This window comes from Ciconia boyciana, chromosome 7, assembly GCF_034638445.1.
Source record: "Ciconia boyciana chromosome 7, ASM3463844v1, whole genome shotgun sequence".
Lineage (NCBI taxonomy): Eukaryota > Metazoa > Chordata > Aves > Ciconiiformes > Ciconiidae > Ciconia > Ciconia boyciana.
In genome coordinates, this window is record NC_132940.1 from 14,052,176 (window position 1) to 14,075,971 (window position 23,796).

General features: G+C 34.6%; 1 protein-coding gene across 4 annotated transcripts in view; it reads right to left on the reverse strand.

The window, feature by feature from the left end:
• The window catches only part of ZZZ3 (zinc finger ZZ-type containing 3), a 64,451-nt gene that overhangs the window by 13,046 nt on the left and 27,609 nt on the right, over positions 1-23,796 (reverse strand). For 3 of the 4 annotated variants that reach the window (XM_072867012.1, XM_072867013.1, XM_072867015.1), the window contains exons 3-9: positions 21,017-22,578; positions 5,460-5,598; positions 3,897-4,044; positions 3,697-3,815; positions 3,322-3,408; positions 3,043-3,144; positions 1,546-1,641 (exon numbers count right to left, since the gene is read on the reverse strand). In XM_072867012.1, the coding sequence (XP_072723113.1) occupies positions 1,546-1,641; positions 3,043-3,144; positions 3,322-3,408; positions 3,697-3,815; positions 3,897-4,044; positions 5,460-5,598; positions 21,017-22,527 (2,202 nt within the window). In that variant the 5' untranslated portion in view covers positions 22,528-22,578. The remainder of the gene's footprint in view (positions 1-1,545; positions 1,642-3,042; positions 3,145-3,321; positions 3,409-3,696; positions 3,816-3,896; positions 4,045-5,459; positions 5,599-21,016; positions 22,579-23,796) is intronic. The other variant, XM_072867014.1, reaches the window with a different exon arrangement.

Sequence of the window (23,796 nt, forward strand, 5' to 3'; positions counted from 1 at the left end):
AACACAGTGATCTGCTGCCTGGCAGCATTGCTCACATTCTGTAGTAACAGTCTTTCCAAATAAAACTAAGAGGAAAGAAGAAAAGACATGTGACTGAGGTAATTTAAAACGGTAAGGTGACATAAAGAACTCAAAGGATTATAATTTTCAAAATTAAATTTTCAACCTGTTTCAAAATTAGCCCCATAGTATAGTAAACTGTACAAGTAATTTAGAGTTCTAACAGATGAATCTCACCACAGTATTTAAGGTACCAATGTTTCCAGCTGTTTTTTTGGTTCTTCTGCCAGAAAGCACTTTTCCAATAGACAAGGCGCCAGACAGAGTCATGCCTGCACCTTCCCTGCCTCTGTTTATTGAGCAGAATAGTAGATTAAAATCCTGGTGAAATTAAAATGGCATTACCATGATGGATGGCAAACTGGAAAGCCTCTGATACGAGCACTCATTGTTTGCAGTAACTTCAGAGAATACTAGGAGACAACTCAGGGTGTGTAACATTTTAAATCATTAGAGATGAGTTGTGGTAGATCTTTCTATCAGGCCCCTCTGGCAGTAACTTTTGTTCCCAACCTTTCAAGGGACTAAATCCGCAAATTTGCCTTTTTGCAGAATCAATGTAAGGCTTACTCTATTCTTAATCAGGAAACATCACAGACACCTGGATGCAAAAAAGTAATGTCACTCTACAAAATGCCATTGTAACAGGTTTTAAAGAACTTTTGTAAACACAATGGTAATAGTAATAATAAAAAACAAACATAAAAACAAAAAAACACCCCACAAAACCTGAGACTGCCCTCTTCAAATGTCTAGGGTCCTCATTAGTAGCCAAGAGTACTACATTATTTAAATCAAAATATATGACTAGCCTGCACAGAAATCTAGAGTCTTTTCTTTTGCAAATTAAGATTTCTCAGGACCATATTTTCTCATCCATTCCAAGATCAGGAAAAGCACCATATTTTAATGGTCATTTATATGACCATTCTATTTTAATGGCCATGTTGTTGCAAATCAAAATAAGACATGACATTTCAGTCTTAAGCCTACACTTGTGCTAGTGCAGTATGCTCAGTTATACATAATTTTCTTTGGTTTTGTTAATTAGAAGGTGACTGTACAATATGAATTATAGGGCTCCTTATCCTCTTCCAACAGAGTTCTCATTATGCTCTTCTAGATCAATTACAGTAAACTTACAAATGAGGAAAAAGTACCCCAAGACCAGTCATTCAGCCCTCTTCGTTCAGCCTGCAATCTGACTGCTGCATTCTCTTTTCTGACACTTCATGTCCCCAGGATTATCCGATAGAGAGGTAATAAACAGATGTTGATGTGAAACTAGAATAACACCCAACTCACTCTACAGTGCTAATGGCAAAAGAAAAAGATTAATTTATTAAGAAATACATGCAAGGTGGAACTAGTTATTAAGCAAGCAGTAAACAAGACTTAAATCTACTGAAAATATTAATGATTTAGACTCAATTTGCACATAAATGCAAACAGAAATACGGAATTTCTGCTGTAATATTGTCTCACCTTTTTGGAGTATAAATATAAGTTTGGAGTTCTTCCTGGAACTGGAATACCAGCTTTAGTCAGTTTAATAAAATATTTTTGCACTCTACTGGCAACCTAGGACAAAAAACATGTGACAATTAAATGTCAAATGAAATGTAGCAGGCCTTCACTTCAAAGTTTTGCCAGCATTGCTACATGGGTACAAGGACAAGAAATCCCCATTTTCTACTTTGCGTAAACTACTCTAACCATTACCTATCTTGCAATGCTGCATTTGTAGTATTTCCAGACACTTCGAAGGCCTTCAGAGAAAAAAAAAACCTACCCTTGTTTAAACATACACAGGAATTCTAGCAAAAATTGTGATAGAAAGGAAAGAATTTTAGTAGTTGGTTACCTGCCAAAGCCAAACTTATTCTTTCTTAATAATTACAGATAAATTATGCATAGTTAGCATACGGGAAGTACTTCTACATTTTGTTTATGAAATAAGTAAACATATATTTTAATTTTTTCAGGTATGGAGAAATATACCTATAAGTACAGATATGATCAGAGATGAGGTAATCTTGTATATTGAAATACTTAAGTATACTTTTACCTGAAAGTGTACAACTGAAATAGGAGAAATTAACGCACTGTGAACACAGAACATCAGCATTTTTTACTTCTAGTCAAAATGGAGAAATAATGTCATTTTAGGGGAAAAATCCCAACAAGTCAGATGCAGAAACACTTGGTGTCTCCATATCTGTGTCCTTTTGTGGATCTCAGCCCTGGTACAGAACTAATTCTTCTGTCTGTGAGTATTAAAATGTCTGCCCATTCTACAGTATTGAGGTGCAGGAAATTCAGCACTCCAATGTAACTCAATCTGAGAACAGTTGGTGTCACGATACTTGCTATATAGAATTAAATGCATGCTGTCAAAAATCTAATGAACAACTAGGTCTGGGAGCTTTGTCATAGGCTTTGAGGCACTTTTAAAATTCTGTGTTTCAGATCGAGAATAAGAGTCGCATTGTTATTAGTGAAATGCAGGCCCTGCTGTTACATTTTTAAGGAAAAGTGATTACTGAAAAGATACTGGATTTTATTTGTTGTGATTTAACAAACACAAACATTTAACAAACAAACACACTAACAAAAAGAGATATCTACAAATAAATCTTCTGTGAATCTATATCAACTGCTAGGATGCTGTGACTGACATCACTACTACCACAGCACAAGCACTCAAACAATCCCAAGCAGTCAAATCTTTTTTCTAGCAAAATAAGTTTTATTGCTTTAATTATGAACATTATAAAAAAAACCCTCTTTTTTAACGCCTCAGTTTATGAATTAGGTTTGGGTTTTTTTGACAGAAAAAACCTCAAATTATAAATAAATGACTTAAAAGATTGTATCCAGGATTCTCTTCAACACTTATCAGTGCTTCCTAAAATGCTTTTTGTTTAAAAAAAAAAAAAAGTCAAGGAAAGGGAGTACTTCTCCAGGTGTTTTACTTGTTACCTGCTTTGCTGTTCTATTTCCCAGTTCATCAGCTATCTTCTGCCACCGTCGGGACTCTACCTCCTCTGGTGGATACTTCAAAAGCAATTGCTCAAGTTTTTTCTAAATCAACAGGGAAAAAAAATAATTACATCTTTCCTAGTAGAGGTGTGAGTTGTCAAAAGATGAGTATCTACATACATGTGACTCTGAACTTCTAAGTGCTTTAAACATTATTACACAATTAGCTTTTATTCTCACATATGTTACCATAGCTACAAAATGGAAGTTTCCCATTACCTGTTCCTCTACAGTCCACAGCTGGTTAAAAGTTTCAGGTTTGGTCTCATCACAAAGTCGTCCCCTTATCATCTGCTCAAATACAGTATATAAAATGGAATATGTGTTTAGAAAAAGTACAGTTAGGATAACTTGATTTTAACCCTTTTCCTACCTAAGTAAAACCAAACCCAAACCAAATAAACACATTAAAATTTGAAATAGAATTTGCCTAAACCAAAAATAAGTTTTGTGATTTGAGTACATGAACGAAACGTCACCACCAACATTAACATTTGAAGTAACAGTTAAGATTACCCACATACCCATATTAAAAAAGAAAAAAATTAAAAAGTAAATTTTGTAAAATTTTATCTTTTCTTTTGTAACAACTACCTGTGGACGACTGTTTGTAGAACCTTCTGGACCATCACTTAAAGGCAAGACAGAGTATGAAATAGACTCTCCATCCTTCTTGGGATCCAAAGGACTTTTTGGTCTTGCAGGTATACCTACTGCAAGCAACACAAAAAAGGAATTATTAAACCTCCACACTGGTCATTTCTTTCTTGCAACGTATGCCCACTTCCTTTTACCTTTGTCAAAAATCAGCTTCACTCTCCTACTGTTACGTTTTCGGTTTTTGAATTCTCTCTCAAAGTTTCCAAGGCTAGTGGTGTATTGGTCCCAGGCAATCTCAGGGAGCTGAACAACTCTTTGAGGATATGGAAGACCCATATCGACCTGAAAAAAAAAAAAGTGAAAAGTGAAAAGCAATATTTAACACAATCGCTGTATATCCAAACAAAAAACTACAAATCCTGAAAAGTTATGAAAACCTGATACTGCTTTTTAGCTAACAGCAGAATTCATAATCAGAATTTTTAAAGTGCCATGCAGCACAGTCTTTTTGAGGAGAAGATATCTTTCAAGAATAATACACAACTGTCATATAAAATATGCAGCGGCACGGTCAATGATGGCTTATTGAGCATAAAACTTCAAAACGTGTATTTCACATTTGAAATCAGGTGTTTCTGACTTCAATATCCTGTTACTGTCTATGTGTCTTTTATTTTGTTTAAACATACTGCTTGCCCAGGATCTGTACCTTTCTTAACACAGAAAACTATAGGACTCGGAGTACCTAAACTCCTCCCATCAAAGAAATCAATGTATATTTTACACTGATTTTGCTGTCTTCTGCCTAGAACATAACTGCTGCAAAGCTCACCACTTTATTTAAAGGTCAACCTTAAGAGTATCATTCCTTTGGTTTGGAGACAAAAATACGCCAGATACTTTCAACTAGCATTAGTATTTCCCCATACAATGATTATCAAATGCAACACTATTACATCATGCATGCTATTAACTCATGTCAAAATTTAATGGAAAGACAACTACTGAAACCAATGGGCTTACATCAGACCTCTCTTTAAACCTAGGTCTCTACAAACCTAGGAAAAGAGCACCATAAAATACTTACTTCATTCTTCACTGAAATACAACATGTTGCTACCAGACTAGAAGGTCAAGTGTGTTTGTCACTGGTAGACATGGCAACAAGAAAGTATTCAAGCTTTAAACATTTTTTCAGTATCCCTGTTACTACCATTTTTTTAAAGCTTGAAAAGAAAATGTTTCCTTATGAAAATTAATTCTCCTCCATCAGACAATATTCTATTATGTTATCCAGAACTCAGGTATGTTTTCTAGTGATCATTTTGGGTTTCGGCTATGAACTACATTTCCTGCTCTTTAAAAAGTACCCTACCAAATTAGCTCATAGCACAACATTTAATTTCTCTAATGAGAAAAGTTATGAATTCTTGATCTGGTGCCTTACTATGAAGCACTTCTAGTCACCTGTAGGTTTCAGGTTGTCTTAAAATACCTACATTACAATTAGAAATTTAAAGATTACATTTCTACATACCAAAAAAAAGGAAAGAAAGCATATCTAATAAAATCATTTAAGACCTATGTCATACAGATTTAATAAGCAAAGGGCCATTTTTGCTCAGCAGAGAAAGGATTTTAAACTCATAATGTTTATGCAAGTATATATAGAATTCTCTTAATTTCTACAGACGATTAATTACTAGTTATAAAAAAAAAAATTCCGAGTAAGACTTAGGAAAAGCCCATTGAAATACCTTCTTCTGGAGTCTTTCCACAAATCCAATAGGATCTTTCAGTGCTTCTCTCTGGTGTCTGCCTAAACTTTCAAGGTCTTGAACTGCTTGAGTACGTTGAGCCTCGAGTACAGCAATCGTCTGTAACAGTCTCTGATAACTACAGAGACAAAGGAAAACATCTCACTAAATTTGTCTTTAAAAGTGACCCCCCCAATCTAAATACTAGCCATGATTATCTACTAGTATCTACCAGATTTCATAGCTTATCTGAAACAGTTCATAGACATTTTTACTGAATTATATAAAAAATTGTATCAAATCTATTTTAAGTAGTAGATGAATTTATATAACCCTGTTAAAAAATATATTTAAACCCCCCAGTGATTTTCTTTAAATGTAAATACTATACTAGCTAAAACAATATGCTATCAGGGACAAGCTATTCATATTCTCAATAGCTATGACCAACAAGCTTTGCTTACAAAGTTAAAAAAAACCACAAACAAAATGACCTAATTTCTCTTCCACTTCAAAATCAGCTTCCTTCTACCCCAATACAAATGACTCTACCACAGAATTTTAACATTTTGCTCAACCACCCACAGGGTGGACAGGAATGACTTAGAAACTCTATCTAAACATTTCATATAAGCCTCACCTTCGAGCAGAATACGAGAATCATTTACGAAATGTAACGATAAACCAAGGGATGTGCAAAATAAATACATACAAAAGATATTCCTCTAAGAACACAGAAGTTGAATGAAAATGTCAGCATTCCCTCAAACCTGCTGTCCCAGCTGCACACACAATTTTGATTTTCTATTTAACAGATACATTTGAGAGTCACTGAGGTGACTATCATACCTGTACCCAAAAACGTATGCTTCCCAAACTGTTTTCTATAAAGCTAACTAAGAGGCAGGAAATAATACAACATTGTAACACAGCCTTTAAAAAATAGGTAACGACATTTAATACCTTTTATTAGCTTTATAGTTACAGTTGTCCACTTCAGTTTCTGAATCATGCAGTTACCCATGGTCTCTGTTGTTGCAAATTGTTACGTATCAGCTTAACTTTTTTCATGAAAATGTTTTCTGACATTTAATACTACAACTATATTTCAGTTCAGCAGAAAATGCAACCTAACGTATACTAAAACGAGGTAAGATCTATTCACTACTACACCATTTTAGTAAATTTTCTTTCTGTTCTCTTACTGCTAAAACAAAGACAAGCCTAACACAATGAATTCCACGTGTATTACAGAAAAGATCCAGAGGTTACTGAGCTAATGCAAGTTTTTCAGTTGACTGCACTGGTAAGTGGGTAAGGCTTTAAGTGAAGGGAAGTAAACAGACTCAAGGCAAAATACAGGCTTTGTACCATCAAATATTTAAGTTTCTACCTAGACATTAAACTGCTGCCTCCCCATGAAAAAGGGTAATTTTCTTTCCACTCAAATGTAATATTTGAAAACATAAAATACAGCCATACATTCTGAAGTTTGAAACTCAAATACTATGCTTGTTTAAAAACAGTGGGATACAATTCCGCTATGAATTTATTCTTATTTAAATTTGTTTGCACATATTCAGGTTTATATGCAACTAACACCTAAAATGCTTGTTAAATAGGCCATTAATATTGGAACAGTAGTGGAATATTTTCACTACTGGAAAAGTGCTCCAGTTTCTTCTAAACAAAACAACTTTGCATAAAGCAAGATAATTAATGGGGCTATGCGTGAATAGGCGAAAAACGAATGTCAGAAATAACTTACAAAAGTAGCGAAGGCACATCAAAATTGGCATGAGACAATACCGCAGTTCAGATTGTTACAGGCTTACAGGAATCATCACATGTAGAATTAAGATCCTTACTTAGTTTTTACAAATTGCATCTGATTACTGCCTAGTTTTGCACTGGGCAACCTCTGTCCATGCTCACGCGGACTGACAGCACTGCTTATGAAGAAGCCTGCCTTGCATGCTCCAGAGAAATGAAAAATAGGCAGACCGGTAACGTGTTTGATGTAGATGCAGCTGTAACAACATAGAAGAGCTTAATGATATCTGGGGAGATGATTTAACCTGGACAACAGAAAGCCTTTTTCTATCAGCAGGTGCAAAAACTTCTGTTCAAGACTCTGGAGTTAACTCTAGTCACGGTAACAGAAGCTCAGCAGCATACACAAAAATTTGTATCTAAGAAGATGTTAAATAAATACCTGCCTTTTTTTTCCTGAGCCATTTTACCTCATTTATTCAAACTGTATTTAAGTGATTGCTTTTCCAGATGAAAGAAAATAATTTCATTTAAAACATTTACATACATAGAAGAAAAAAGCAACCAAATGTTGGTGATTTAGATGAAGTGCTAATTTAAGAATGATTCACATGGGTAAAGTGGGGGAAGAAATAATCTTAAACAAGGTGGCCTTAAATAATTAGTCTGAATAGAAAGAGAATAAATTACATTTGGGGAGAAATAACAAACAAAACAAGAATATTGAGCCCCAATTACTTCCCTTGTTAAAACATTCATGTGACCTCACTGAAGTAATCACGGACTTGAAGATAAATGGTTCAGAAGCAATACCTCTGGTCTTCATGGAAATACGTAAAATATTACAAGAATGTCAGGATCATTCAAAAACATGTCATGTGATGTTGATCTGTGGCTATATAGCACTATTATCATTAAATAATTCAAGAGAGGAAAAGGGGGTTTTGAGTAAACTGTTCAGACAAAAAGATTTCCTGGCACATTTTTGTACCTCTGCTAAAGAAATGTATCAACTTGCAGCTATTTACTTTAACTTCCATATTCAGTTTTTATGAATGAATATATTCTGAAGCCCAGGAATACGAGTGCCATTTTATCAAGTGAATATCAGAAGTACTGAAATGCATGAAAATGTGCATTTTGGGGTCTTACATTGCCAAGAAAAAATTTAAAATACTAATCCTGAAATACATAGTTTGCATATTCCATATTCAGGTACTTCAGATTTGCTGCAGTACTGCCATTGCACGTCCTTTTAAGTTTCAACATGACTTTTTAACCAACTGTATTATAGTATGTCTGCATACGTTCTTTTAAGTTTTGAACCACTACTGTTTTCACAGGTTTGTACAGGCTTTTAGTTCTCTGGCCCTACATGACTGTAATAAAGCCCAGTATTTCTCTGAAAAAGAGTAATTCAAGTAACAATGCACACATTGAGCACTTCCTCGAAGTCTCCGTCTGTTCTGGCTTCTTAGTCTCAAACAGTAACATAATACTTCTGCTGCATTAAGCGAAAGACACTGTGCGCATAATTTCCAAGACTATTTTAAAAAAAAAAAGAAAAAAAAGTGGCTGACAATTTTACTATCTATCTTCCAAGGTTCTTTGTAAATAAGCACAACAATTATGATCCAAACTACCTCCTGCAGTTGCGCTAACATTTTCCAAAACTGAAAAAGCCTAATGACGGTAAAAAGAAAGTAACAGGAACCTTGCTCACTAGTCTGCTGCAAAACTGGCTCCATCCTTCAATGAGGCAATCAAAGAGCAACCATATCTAAATTATCTAGCTACAGTTACGTAATTTTCTCTGAAAGATCTGTGAGGAATTACCAAGGAAAATTATCTCACATCCTCTGCCAAAACAAAACGAACTTATACAACTAAAAATGCATGATCTGAGTAAACTCACAGTCCATCCTATCCCCTACACTGACTGAAGCTACACTTTTCTCAGTTCTAATTACTAAATTGTTAGCACATACAAAACCTGAAGCAATTTTCTTTGTAGGAAAACTTTCATTCTACAGAATGTAATCCTGTGTTTCCACAATCTCAGTACTGAAACACCCTTGTAATTTCTTAAATCCTGTTAATTGCCAGGAATCTTCCAGATGAACACTTGAATAATACAGTATAGTATAGAAACTGCTGCTGAAAAACCTTGATTGAAATGGGTTTTTGAGGGACCAATATTTAAAAAAGGGAAGCCACTTCTTAAAGATTGATACTGATCAGCAGGGATTCCTGCTGATTCAGTTGTTCTGCTGCAGTGATAACTACTTCACTCTTTTGGATTGCTCCATAAAATAATTATCACATAGTAGAGCCATATTTCTGGAAGTCCTGCCATAAGCAATTAGTTATTACACTATTCATTTCCATGAATCTTGTTCTAATAGTGATTAGGGACACAGCAGCCTCCTCTCTTGTCTGTGATAAAGCTTGAAAATAGCATAGCTAGTACCTTAGTGAGACCCATTTCCATTTTGATGCAGTTCTCTGAGATCAACTTTCAAGATGCCTTTTTTCCCCCAATCCCTCCATCCTGTGGTAACACTATTTACATTTCCAGATCTAAGTACCCAGAGCTACATCACAGATTCTATTTTCTTTGCATCAGGAACTAACAATGAGCTTTAGAAAGCACTATATATATTTGGAGTCTATCTGCCTTAAGAATAGCACATTTCTTAAGTTTACTCTTATTTTTTATACTAAATGACTTAACACTAGCCTGTACAAGAGGCCACGTCATTCAGTGTTTTTAAATAAATTAATTTCAGTATTACAATAAGAGTAACTCAGTCACAGACGCTAGTCTCTCTGGTCATTTCTGAAGGTTTCCTTTCCCTTCAAGAGAAGAACATATCATACTTTAAACCTTAAGTGAATGAGCAATGTCAGAAACTGATACTACAAAATGAAGATTTTAACTTTTAGGTAGCTAATTCAAATTAGTGGATGGAATAAAATAAGTAAGTGAAGCTTTTCAGTTAAATTGCGGTAAACAAATGTGAAGCATCAGTTTTGTCCTGTTGGACAATGTAAGGGGCAGACATAAAAGTGGCTGTTGGTAACATTCAAACACCACAAAAATGCCAAGCCTCCTCTGAAAACAAGCCCCCTAGCAAATCTTAATGCTCAAACATTTAAGAACAAATGAGGAAATTTTCTGCCATTGGTCTTATCCATAAAAAAGAAATTTAATCTTAAGTATCCAGAGGAAACTTACACACAAACTTGAAATTAGCAAGAGGTATCTCAAAACACTAGTGTGCACTATTTGTTGGACTTTCCTTATCTAATATTCCAACATAATTATAATGCATTTTCTTACCGTTTAAGCTAGAGACTCAGAAACAGCAGTGTTACTTTTACTCTCCCTTCAAACGAAAATAAATGGAAGGAGGTCCTTGCCAGTCCAAAGTTTAGTCCTTATTTAATCTTTTTCAACCTTACATAACCACCTCTGAAGTAATGACATAATGAACATTCTCACATTTATTTATATATATAACCTCATGCAACTTTGATTGCCTCAAAGTTTCACATAGTATTCAGACAATCTTACAGACACATAGCTAAATGTTTATTACTTGCTTTTAGCATGAACCATATACGTATTTAAAACACTTGCATTGTTATCACAATTATATTTTTCCCCTTTATTTAAATATTTATCATTGTTAGATTACTATTGCAACTCTATTCAGTATTTTTTTAAAAGTTGACAATATATAAAATAATTTTATAAAGCTAGCAGGTGACAAAGGTGACACTTATTAACAATGGAAAACTGTAGCAAGAAATTATTTGTAACATATATAATAAAATCAGCATACTGAGTTCCCTGTAATTTATTGTCTGGGTGCTCACAGAAATTACTTGAAACAAAAAAAGTGACTTTGTCAACTATACTTGCCTTACAATCATCACTTAGTACCTTGCAAAGACATGTACTTTGATCCCTAATTAAAAAGAAGTAACTTATCTTCTCTTGACTGATAAAATGCTGTGCAGCTGGTGGCCATCACTTTCCACGCCCAAAACTAACTGCACTTCTACAGTTGTGTGAATATAGTTCACAATATGATAAACAGTATAGTAACATCAATTTGGAGGATCAGAAGGTAAAAACGTGTGTGCCATAATTTAAATTTTGTATTAGAAATATTATTTTTTGTGCAGGTAGGATTTGTTTCAAATGAAGGAGTAAGTATACACTTCTCATAACAAAACATGGCTAAAATAAATGTAGAAAAAATATCTACCTTAAAACAAACTTGGTTTTTGTATTTCCAAGAGCTGTGACACAAAATCAGTACGTACAGTAAAGGGGAGGATTTGAGCAAGTCTTTGTTTTATTGCCATCTACTGGCACTCTAGCAAAGTACACATTAAAACGTGCTCTCCTATACCTAGTCATTTATCACTCTGGATTTTGGTCTACTAACAGCGATTCAGAAAAAAATCCTTTATTAGATGCTAAGCTAAGAAAGTATTGGATATTAAACATGTTATATTGTAAGACTTCAAATTACTGTAGGAAAAGGGAAACCCCAGACAGAAAGAGACTGGCTTCCTGGAGAAGATCTTTAAGTCAGATCAAACAATCTTCTCATTTCAAAGAAGTGAGTGTTTTGTTTTGTGTGGGGTTTGTTTACTTGTTTCAGTTCAGAAATATCAGCTAATGTTCCCAGCTTTTAAGTGTGGCCTGAAATCTTTGCCAGCATCATGATACAGTAATTTTGACACTGTAGAGTTTCTCACAAATTATTCTGATGTGCATCTGAGATTTAAAAAAATCAGTTACTGCACTAGGGAAGAGGGCTGGGATTCAATGCTAGACTTGTAGAACACACACGACAGCAACGATGAAGCAGAAGAGACTGATAAAGACTGGTCCTTCTTTGATCTCCCTTCAGAAACAGAAAAGAGTTTAAGGGCATAATCAATAAGGGCATATATCCACTCCTGTCAGGACTTACAAAAGCACCTTTGCATGAAGAAAGCAGCATATGGTAGGTTTTTCCTTACCTAATGCTTAGATACTATGACCAAGGTAATCTACTTACAGCCAATTCTGCAACTCATAATGAAATAGTTTTCTACTCTAGCTTAACCTCTTTATACGTACTGTAATTTACTGTACTTTCTCTATCTATATTTAATATTCGTACTTCAGACCTTGTAAGAGACTTCTGAGATAAGTAAAAAATTAAACTGCATCTCCATTTTATACATGAAACAACTAAAGTATACGTAAGTGGCTTCTCCAAGTCTACTGTGCCAGTAACAGAACAAAAATCACAATTTCTGAATGCCAGCCTCAGGCTATAATACACACCTATTTAAAACAAAACAGAACTAAGCCAAAAAGCACTTTTTTTTTTTTAAAGGACATTCTAAAAAAAACAACAAACCCTAGCCCAAAAACCAGAAAACCCTACTGCAGTCTTTTACCTGGATGCAAAAGAGACATTTTCCACTCTAATATCACCTTTTTTCTAACTTTCACAGCTCCAGACTTTGTATTTCAAGCATCTGAACAGGATTTCATTGGTTATGAACTTGTGATGTCCCTTTCTTTCTTAAATCCTTAACTCTGCCCCAGAAACAGAACGCCCACTCATATATTTCTATAGGCTTCATTCTTGTCAAGAGCTGTCCACCACACTCAGCAGGATTTAATATTAGCTGTACAAAAGCACCTTTATCAAATATCTACATTTCCAGCAAGTTTTCAAAATTTTTAGTAGCAATTAGGTCTCTGTGCCTCTGAACAAACATGTAACTTGTTTCAGTCTTGTCAACATGAAAGGTTAAACATCATCGATCAGTCCTCCCCCAGTTAACACATTTTAATATAGCCTTTTGATCTTCCTTTAACAGCATTTTTGAAAGTATTTGCCTGCAGGACAGAGACATTTAGTAGGGAAGAAGATACAGGTCCCTGTCATTCCACTATTTTCAAGGCTCGGAGTGACATGAAGAAATAGCAGTAAAATTGTTTTCCTCACAAGGGGCACAGAAAGAAAGACTGACAGCACACCCCCGAACTCTTTCTCCTCCCTTCTCATAATCTCTAATGAGAATGGTCCCAATTCCTTTACTGAGAGAAAATACCACACAGATTCCTCCAGTATCTCCACTTAGATATTCTTCTCTAAAAAGACGTTGGGGAAAGCAACCATTCAGAAGCGTCTCTTCCAGAGACAAAATAGGAGAAACTGACCCAACTGTACAGAAATCCTCTGAACAAAAAAACCCGAGAAAGTTGACAATACTGATTACTGAACTCCTTTAACTCACTCTACGTTAGTTTATGCAGGTTTTCACTAAAACCCAAGGAAGAACCCCCCCCAATTATTCAGGTGTATATTCTTGCCGTAGGAACAAATTAACATATTCCCTCAAGTATTCTGTTACAGTAATATCTGAAGACTATACCTGGATAACAAGAACATGATATGCAATCATGAGAAGCTGAATGTTCTAACAGCAATACCAAGAATTATTCACTCAATCTTTTTTGGGTAAAGAAGGGGAAGAAAAGTTAGAAATAAGGAAGAAAATATCTAAAACGTATATTTTTGTTAGTACTCACTATGATAATAAACCATGCACAAACAGTCCTTGGCTTAGGAAGCATAAAACTTTCCAAGGCTGTTACACAAAAGAACAGCACATCTTCACCTTGAACTACAGAAAGCAAAATAAAGATGTGCAATAATGAAAAATTAAGAATCAGCTGGTTATTCCTACCAAGAACGAAATTTAAAGGAAAGCAAAAAGTAGGATTTTTCCTCCTCTCAAAATAGCATATAAGTACTTTCTAGCACCAAAGAAACACCTGTCTTGATTAGAACTTATTGCTGAGACTAAAACAAGCATTAATACATACTACTTGTACAATTCCTTTCTAAAAGATACTGACTGTCGGTTTTGTAGCTCATCATGGAGATGCTGTCAAAACTCCATGTAAGACCAGAACAAATACTTAAGACTGGTAATGGAGTTATCATTTCAAGCTAGGTTAGTTAAAATGGAAGAGAAAAAGATACCTGCATTCCCACAGCATATGCCAGTCACTAGGTTCTTGTTTTGTGGGTGGCATCATTACGCTTACTAGTATTTTAGTGAAATACTTGTACATCCCTACGAGTAGGCAATTATGTTAATATAATTTACTCCTTGTCCCACCAGACATACATTACATTGGTATAACTGGTATAACCACACTTTATCACTTCTGCTTTTGTTAAGTATCCCTTGTGCCCGTAGCCAAAAACACAGCCAGAGCCTTACTCTCTACACAGCTGTGCTGGGTGAATACATTACTACCCCATCCTCTCCTGGTTTGGTCTCTCTCTTTTTAAATCAGGACCATGCATTGCCTATGGCATTTGATATTTTTTTTCAACTGGCATTCCTACACCTCAAAACCATTTTTATTATTTACTAATATTTAATTTTCCAGTTTAGATTAATTTACTAATGAGGATCCTTAGAAATGGTAAGCATTTCCAAATGAACAGGCAGGAAATGCTACCTTTTTCTGTATTAAAATAGTAAGTTTGTGTTTATTATTGTTTTTAAATTTGTGCATTTTTCCCCCAAGATTTTTGATCCATGTTGATCAAAGAAGTTGGAAAGACAAGTGTTCTATGTTCTCTAAAAACTGGCAGTTTGGGAAGGGGGAGAGACCACAACTACTGTCTCCACAAGAGAAAGGCAAGCAGAATTCAACTGTTGCTCTTCACATTCTCTGGTCAATCCATCAGCACACACATCCACACGTACTACCAAGCCAGCCAGCAGGGAAGCAGCTCTGCGCTGAGAGCTCACACCCTCTCTTCCAGGACAGGATGCTGCAACAGAGGACTCTTGGAGGTGAGAGCATAGGCAGAAAAAGAAAAGCAGGTATCAGGCAAATCAGGAGAGAAGAGAATTCAAGGACACAAATCCAAAAGAAATCAAGCTTTGTTTTCCAGCGGATGCATTGTGTACATGAGGATTGCACGGTGTTTGATAGTGCTGTTCACCAGGATTGTGCTGTGGTTGACAGCACGATTACTATGTTCAGAGAAAGAAAAACAAATTTGACAAATGTACTTGACATTTAATGGTTTCTAGAGTAAGCCTATTACTAGAGAGAGAAAAGGAGATGCAGCACGTGCCCAAGGCGTTATCTCTTGCAAATTAAGAACTCTATTATGTAGTGTTTATTGAATAGTTTTATGTAGTTATAAAACATTATTCTGTGATTACAAAAATACTCTTAACTAAACCTTAATCTTTAGTCCCGCAATAATTTTACATCACTTATAACTTTTCCATTGGTAAGTATTTATAAATAGAAATGATCTTATAAAACATGATAATAATAAGGCAGTGAACAATTCTCAAAATACTTAATATTTTAAGCTGGTGTAAAATATAATGAGGATTTAATGAATAAATGTGGTTGTATGCCCATTACACTATTACAACATGTTTTAATAACACAATTATCTGCAATACCAAACTGCAGTTGATCAGAAACTCATATTAGAAGTTTCTAATTGACTTCTGTTATATTTCTATTTTGCAGATGAACTAGTTGCAGCATTCAACTTCTACATTAAATGAGATTTTTACTTAAAGCTGATTTAATTTTTTGTTACTTACTAAGAACACAGACCAATCTACCAGACAGTAGAAACTAGTCTCTGAAAAAAGTACCAATTTTCCATTATGTTGAAGTTTCACATGAATAGGTAGTTTAAGAAAAGTATCACTGTATGCCACAGCACTCTTGTGTGGAACAAAGGATGAATTAAAACACATTGTAATCTAATATATATGGCATATATGCATTTTTTAAAATTATTAACTTCTATTATTCTTCACACTAAAAAATGTATACTTCATCAATTCTTCTATGTTGATGATATATTCTATAAAGTACTCAGAGGTTACATGTTTACAAAATAGTTGCCATCTCGTAACATTCTTGACTGCAGTATGGATTAAAACTGCTACTACAAAAAGTAACTTGATTTACTTGATCTATACCAATTCCCTTTATTCCTTAAGATGAAACAACATACCAACCAAAGTCTCTCAGACTAAAACTGTATGTCTCATAGGAAAATGAGACAAAGGTGTCTTAAAAATAATATAGGAGGATAACTTATTCTATAGTATTAGCTACTCACAGCTATATGACACATCACTACAAATGAATGTTAGATTACCTGACTTATCTGTACATTAAAATAAATCCATACTGTGTGATAAAATTTGACCTTAATTCTAAGGCATATATCTGAACATATAGGGATAAATTACAAAACTGATGTAATATTTTTGTTCTTGCCCAATATATATGAAGATTGATATGGAGATTTTATCTTAAAATATATTAATGAAAAGTAGTTTAATTTTTAATACTAATTGTCATCCAGTCAAGGAAAAAACATGGTGTCAGTAAAATTAGAAGTTCACCTTAGTGAAAAAGACTGCTACAGGATTACGTTAGAGTTACACTTTAAGAAGGTCCTGTTTAAGACAGTTTTCAAATAATTGGTATGGCAAGGTGCACCAGACCCTATTCTAACACGTCAAGTGCAGTAAGATGAACTTTTATAGAGAACTGTTTTAATCTGATTCATTAGCAGAAACATTTGGGACTGAATAAAATAAAAAACCTGTACCACAGGAAATGTGACAGATGCTTCTTTTCTTCCTCACATTCATCTAATATTAAAACTGCATCCAAAGACATTAACAGTATTACTATGAATTGTCAATTAAATATTAAATCTGACTGTACAATCCTACATGGTCCTCTGTCTTTCCAAGGCCTCTGCAACAATACAAGCCACAGTAAGTAAGAATTCACAAGACTGGGTTTTAAGAGATGTATTAAAATATTTCATTTTAATCTGTCTTCAGTTTAAATGTCAGTATAGCTATTATGATTTTAAATATTATAAAGTAATAAATGAAACCAAAGATATATGAAAATATCTATTTACTGAATAAACACAAGGTCCTAACTCCTGCAAATAAATGCCTGTAGGCAAGTGCTCATGCATAGTTCTTATATTTCAGTGGGCTTACCTACAGGCCTAAGTGGTCCCTATAAAGCTAATCACAGTTTACAGGCTCCTAGAAATACACTGTATAATGCATTATATGCACATGAAAACTCAATTCCTCAATTGCATTTTCATCTAGAACTCAGAGCAAAGTTTTAAACAAAAATTTTCCCCCATGCAACCTAATACCTGCCAAACATTGCAAATCTCCAAAGAGAGTAAGTAGAGAGGAAGAAGAAAAAAGAAAACAGGGCACTAAATGAAACACTGGGCAAATGGGAAAATGTACTGAGAATAAAATATTGCATAAGATAGAAAATTAAAGTAAGCTACTACACTGTAAGAAAGAATTAAACTATAAAAAGATACAGCAAAGAGATACGAGAAACTCCTGAGGAAAGACATATGCAAAACACTAAGCACAGCATATAAAATTAAGCCATGTAATAAGATTTAAATCAACAAGTTGAGTTTTGATGAAAATATCTCAAGAGAAAATACAAAGGTTTCTGACCTAGGACATATAAGCAAAATTCTCAAATATGCATCAAAACATATTTTTCTGAGAGGAATCATAATACACAAGAATTCAAATTGTGTGTGTAAGAACAGAAAAATTAACATTAACAATACTTTACAATTACACAACCCCCTAGATCAGCCTGTTATTATCTACATGAATGCCTATGTTGCAATAAAATTTCTGTTTAGAGATCTCGAATGTGTCTCTGTAGGAGGGATCTATTTTATTAAAGAGGTTGTGGAACATCCATCATTTCAGCCTTCTCCCTGAAGAATAATATCCCATAATTTGCTTTCTGTGATGATTATTTTTCCTATTATATCATCCAGTTTTCCCAGAAGTATTAATATATGGATGTTGTTTAAACATGACAACTTTCAAAAAGCAACAAAATTCATACAAAAATACCACAATATACATTTAGTTGTTTTTCTTATAGCAAGTCTTATCAACAGCTGTTGAAGGTTTCGGTATATTCATATTTTATCAATGTTATAATAATTTCTTGGAGAGTGAAAATCAGCTGTATGAATCTGTATGTCATCAAGCTATGTCATATAACAAGAAATAATGTAAGTTTACAGACATATCAAATTGCTTCTACAACAAAGAGGAATATAGCTTTTTTCCCTGCTGTGGAACATCCAAAGAATGATATTAATGCCTTCTTGGAGAAATCTGCTTCCTCAGCCTAGCCAAAGATGCTAATGTCTCTCTCAATTTGCTTTTAAATGAGAATAGAAATAGAAACTAGAGAAAAAAATCATCCATAAAGACAAGTTTAATCACAAACTGGTGACAGACAGAAAAACAAAGCCATGTACCATTTGAAGACTGGGTAAGCAGAAGAGCAGTATACTTTGCTTAGCTGGAAATATCACAGGCAAAGCAAATAGCCTTTACTTGACAGCACGGGAACCCTGGCATTCTTTGTATCTGACTAATCAGGGAAAACATTTCTGCTACAACATTTTAGAAAAGAAGCACCAAATGAGATTAAACAAGGGTATAATTAAGACACTATTCAAGAACTGTAACACATGAATTAGGAGAATCTTCTAATACACTTTGGTATTTTTAAAATTTGAAAAAGGATGTAGCGCACTCTATTTGATTAACTTTTGAACTATGAAGTTCTGGATAAAGGACAACTGCACTCACATATCAAAATATAGACTTCAGTTCTTTAGAAGGACCCTATTATCATGAGGAACCATCAGAATACTGGATTTTCTTGCAAATACAAACAACTACAACAAAAGACTGCCCGTAACTGTCCAATTATATAAACATTCTTTTAAAGGGAAAAAAAAATCCAGCTAACACTACCTTCAGTAGCATGCTTCCCTTCTGAAAAGTAGAAATTATTCTTTCTTGATCTAGAAGAGAATTCTAGCTTTGACTTTTTTTGCCACCAAAAATCAGTAAAATGTAAGATAGGATAAACATAACAGCAATTTATTTTGGAATTCTGCATTCAGGCAGCAAGTTAGTAGCAAACTACCAAGTCCTAGTTGCAATTTCAAAAGCTCCCCAACAAGCTTTCACAAACAGGCTGCCAATCTGAACAACAACTAGTCAGAGCAATTCTGTATATTCAAAAGCTAACACTAGGGCACGTTCTTGAAATTTTTCAGGACAATTTAGATGTGTGTTTAATTGTAAGAATAGAAAAAATTACTTCTATTTTTACAGTATTTACATTCAATTGCAGATTTTGTTTTTTAAAAACTGTGTATTTTGGATATGTTTAATTTGAAAGAAGTAAAAATTGAGGTTACATCTAAAAATCTGATATGATCTTTATCATTCTTTTCCTAATAAATAATAATAATTAAAAAAGATACATTACTAATGTATCTTTGTACTAACATAACTAGTAAAGTCATCCTACATACAGATACAAAACCATCCAAAAACATCAAAAGACAACAGTGCATTTTTCCCGTTTATAATTTCGGAAACAGCAGTCTTCTCTCTATCTACCAGGAAAAGTGTCCATACACTTTGGGCTGATGGCTGGAGCTGCAGATATTTGATCATTATTTTGAAATCATAGTTTGTCTGAACCATGCTCTAATTCACAATTTTCTCTGATTAAAATAATTTATTCGTATCTAAACAATAATGAACAAAATTTCATTATAAAAATAATGCAACTCTAATACCAAAAAAACATCAGTCAACCTTCTGCTGGATTAAACAATCATCTGTGCCTTGTGCCCAATATTCATAATAATTGTGCTGTGATCATTTACAGAAACTACTAGCAGTGGTTTAACTCTTCATATGAAGCAAACTGAAGATCATCTGCATTTGGCCTTTCAGTAGTCACAACAAAATGTGGAACATCTACTGAACAGCAGAACACAGAAGTCAAAACAGTGTAACAAAGACTGTGCAATAAAAACTGTGGCCCGATCTATCATATGAAGACAAATTTTCTGCATGTAAACTTTCTTTGTTAAGAAAATTGCCCTTTTGTTTCAAGAATCTCTTTCACAGTTACCACAAATGTATGATTACCGCAGTTCTACTTACAGACATTCAGACAATAAATATAAAAAAAAGTTAATGCTCTTTTCTAATAATAATTAGAATATGTATATATTTACATTAATGAATATAAACAGCAATGTAGAAATAATTTACTCTGGAGAAAGTTCTCAAATTGCTGCATTTGATCAATTTCTCTTCCTTAACACAATAACGGTAAGTCTTTCCCATGACACCCTGAAATTAGGTATCTAACCTTAAATTCTATGTACAACAGAATGATAATTTCATAAGCTGTATATGCTGTGCCTATTGGATATGCTGATAAATAACTGAACTCTAATTAAGGGTTATAATTCCTTTGGTTTTGTTTCCAGCTAGTTTTTTTAGAGAAAAGAGTCAACAGATGTGTTTAAAAAAAAAAAACCAACAGCAATTTCTGGCTAAAGAATTCATATTGCTAGAAATGTATAAACCACATTGCTGTACCATACTGCATATTAAATAGAGTTTAATTTTGTTTGGGGTAGAAACAAGGAAGAAAAATGAAGACTGAAGAGTATGAAAATTATAAAGCACTTAAATTTTTGTGAAAGTACTTTAAATATGTATTAATTTATATATATTTGGTAAGAAACAAAAGCAGAATTCATGGTTACCATAGTTACACATACTCTTTGTTGTGTTTCAATGCCACATGATCTGATTCAAAGTAATACACATCAGGCTCTTCCTCATCATCTTCTGCAGTGTGGATGTTGGCACTCTCTTTGGCAGATGGTACATATCCAGCAACAAGCCTAGCCTCAGAAAGTGGCTTTCTTAGTCCATCACTCCCATGATCTCCCGTATTACAATTTCTCTCTTTTTCGTTCTGTTTAATTTCTTCAGACTTTTTGGGAGATCCATTGATATTATTAATACCTACAGGTACATTCTTTTCAGTGGGACTAAGATTATTTTCCTCGACCTGTCCATTTTCTCTACAAGGAGAGTTATTTTTAGTAGGGCTACTTCTGGCAGGGGCAGCCCTTCGTGGTGAAGTTCTCAATGTATATCTGTGTTCTTGAAGTTCTGACATAGATGTCATTTGAGCTGAAACACAGTCCAGCACTGAAGAATGTGGTTCAGGTTCACCTGAGATTGATGCACTGTCATGACGAGTATTCGGGTTGCTATTGGTGTTTTCAGCACACTGTTCCTTAGAGGCACTACTATCTCCTACAACATCTACCTCCTCCTCCGAATCCCTTAACAAAGATGACTGGATTTCAGAAAAGGACCCTGTAGCTGGCTCATCAGCCTGATTAGCATGCTCCTCAGGCAAGCAGTCATTTATTATTTTGTGGTCCTCTAACTTTACCTGTTCTTGAGAGTTTGTGCAAGGCACATAATGGTCTACGACATTGTCCTCCTTGCTGCTATTAAGCAACAATGAAGAATGGGCAAATGAGTTTCCATTTTCTGCTACTGTTTTGTCCTTGGGCATACAGGAACCAGCACTGTTTTGCTTAGTGTTCCCATCAAGCTGACAGTCATCACAGTTAAGAGAATTTGAGTCTCTCTCACCAACTCCATTGACAGTCTGATAACCTGCAATCTCGTCAACTATTGCAGAATTATTAAATCCTTCTGCACAGACATTCACCTTTTTAACTTCCCTTTTGTCACAATCATCCAATATAAGACATCGACAAGCTCGCTTAGTCCCTGTGGAGACTGCATCATTGTCCGACACTAAGCTTTTATGCTCCAATGATTCCTTCTCTGTTTTAGTAGGCAAGTCGTCTTCTGAACTGTTGGGTGCCTCTGAACGTAGACAGCGCTTAATCCTTTTCAAAACTGGTGAAACAGGTTCTGCTTGTTTTTTTTCACAATTTTCCACAGTTTGTTTATCAACATTATCTTTTTCTGAAGTAGACAGCCCTCTCTTTCTAGGGCTCACCCATGATTCCCGAGCACTCTGTTGTTTTAGATCAGTAGTTCTTCCACCGTTACTTCCCTTCTGAGTTTGCACAGACTCTGGCCTCTTCTTTGGTGACCTTGACCGTATTTGAGGATGGGGTGAAACCTCCTCTGGATGAGCAATACTACGGTTTCTTAATGTTCTACCACAAAAATTTTCATCCAAACCATTTAAACCCACTGTAGATCTTGTAACACGAGTAGATCGAGAAGCAGCCATACTACGGCAAGTCCCTAAAGTATGTTCATCATGATCCACTCATTGGGAAACCTTCAAAAAAATGTAAACAAGAGAGTCAGAAAAAAATATTTTAAAAACACCCACAGACATAGCAAAGCTGAAGAACATATTGTCACAAATGTACCTAATGCAAAACTGAATATGCCTGTGCAATGTATTGATACCACTTATTTCTGTGGTATTTCCCTAGGGCATCAAAAAAGTTTTCCATCTAAGCTACAAAGTAGCTGACTTGGTATTTGCGGTTGTTCTGGCTTTAGTACTTGTGTGTGAATGTTGTCCATGTTTATGCCTTATGTAAGGCTGGAATGTTCCGGTTAGCCTCCAGTTACCAAAATACACTATTTTTATGTATTGTACATATGATATAATGTATTGGTATTATTATTTAAGTTTGTCTGGTCAAATGAGAGCTATCGAATCACATTCTTAATATTCCACAGTTTCCAGTTACATGGTTTCACATACTAAGAAGGAAACCATTAAAATTGTATTTGCCTGTTCACCTGTTGCTTGAAACAAAACCAAATTGCTCATAAACAACAAAACACAATTCTAATTCTAATTTAATGGGGGTTTAAAAAAAAAAAAAAAAAATCACACCAGTAAAAAATAGTTACAGTCATTAATAGTAAAAATGAACTAAAACAAAATGCCTGAATTGGAATCATAAAACCATTCAAGTTGGAAAGGGCTTTGGGAGGCAATCTAGTCCAACCTCCTGCTCAAATGAAATCAAGACTAAATTCAGATTTAGTTACACAGGACATTGTCCAGCTGGGTCTTGAAAACCTCCAAGTAGAGATATTCCACAAGTTCTCTGGGCAACCTGTTCCAGTGTTTAATTGTTGTTATAGTGAAAACATTTATTCTTAGACCCAGGTGGGGCCTCCCCTATTTTTGCATCATTTACGTCAACAAAAAGCCTAGCTCTATCTTCTCAGTAATCTCCTCTGAGGTACTAGAAGGCTATTTCCCAAGCCTTCCCCATTTTTAAACTTTTCATACAGTTGGTGAGATGAACCACCACCTACAACGGATTTAAGTCAGTTCAGACTCAAAGCTAAGTTTAAACATCCAGTTTGAGAGCATCTGTATTTAAGATTTCAGAGTGAAATGTAGGAGTACTGGACTTGTCCAATCTCAAAATAACATTTTTAATAGAAATCAGTTCAGTCTTATTCTTCTATTCATTACATCTTTAAAAATTCAATGTGTCAAACTACATATCACCACAAACCTGTCATA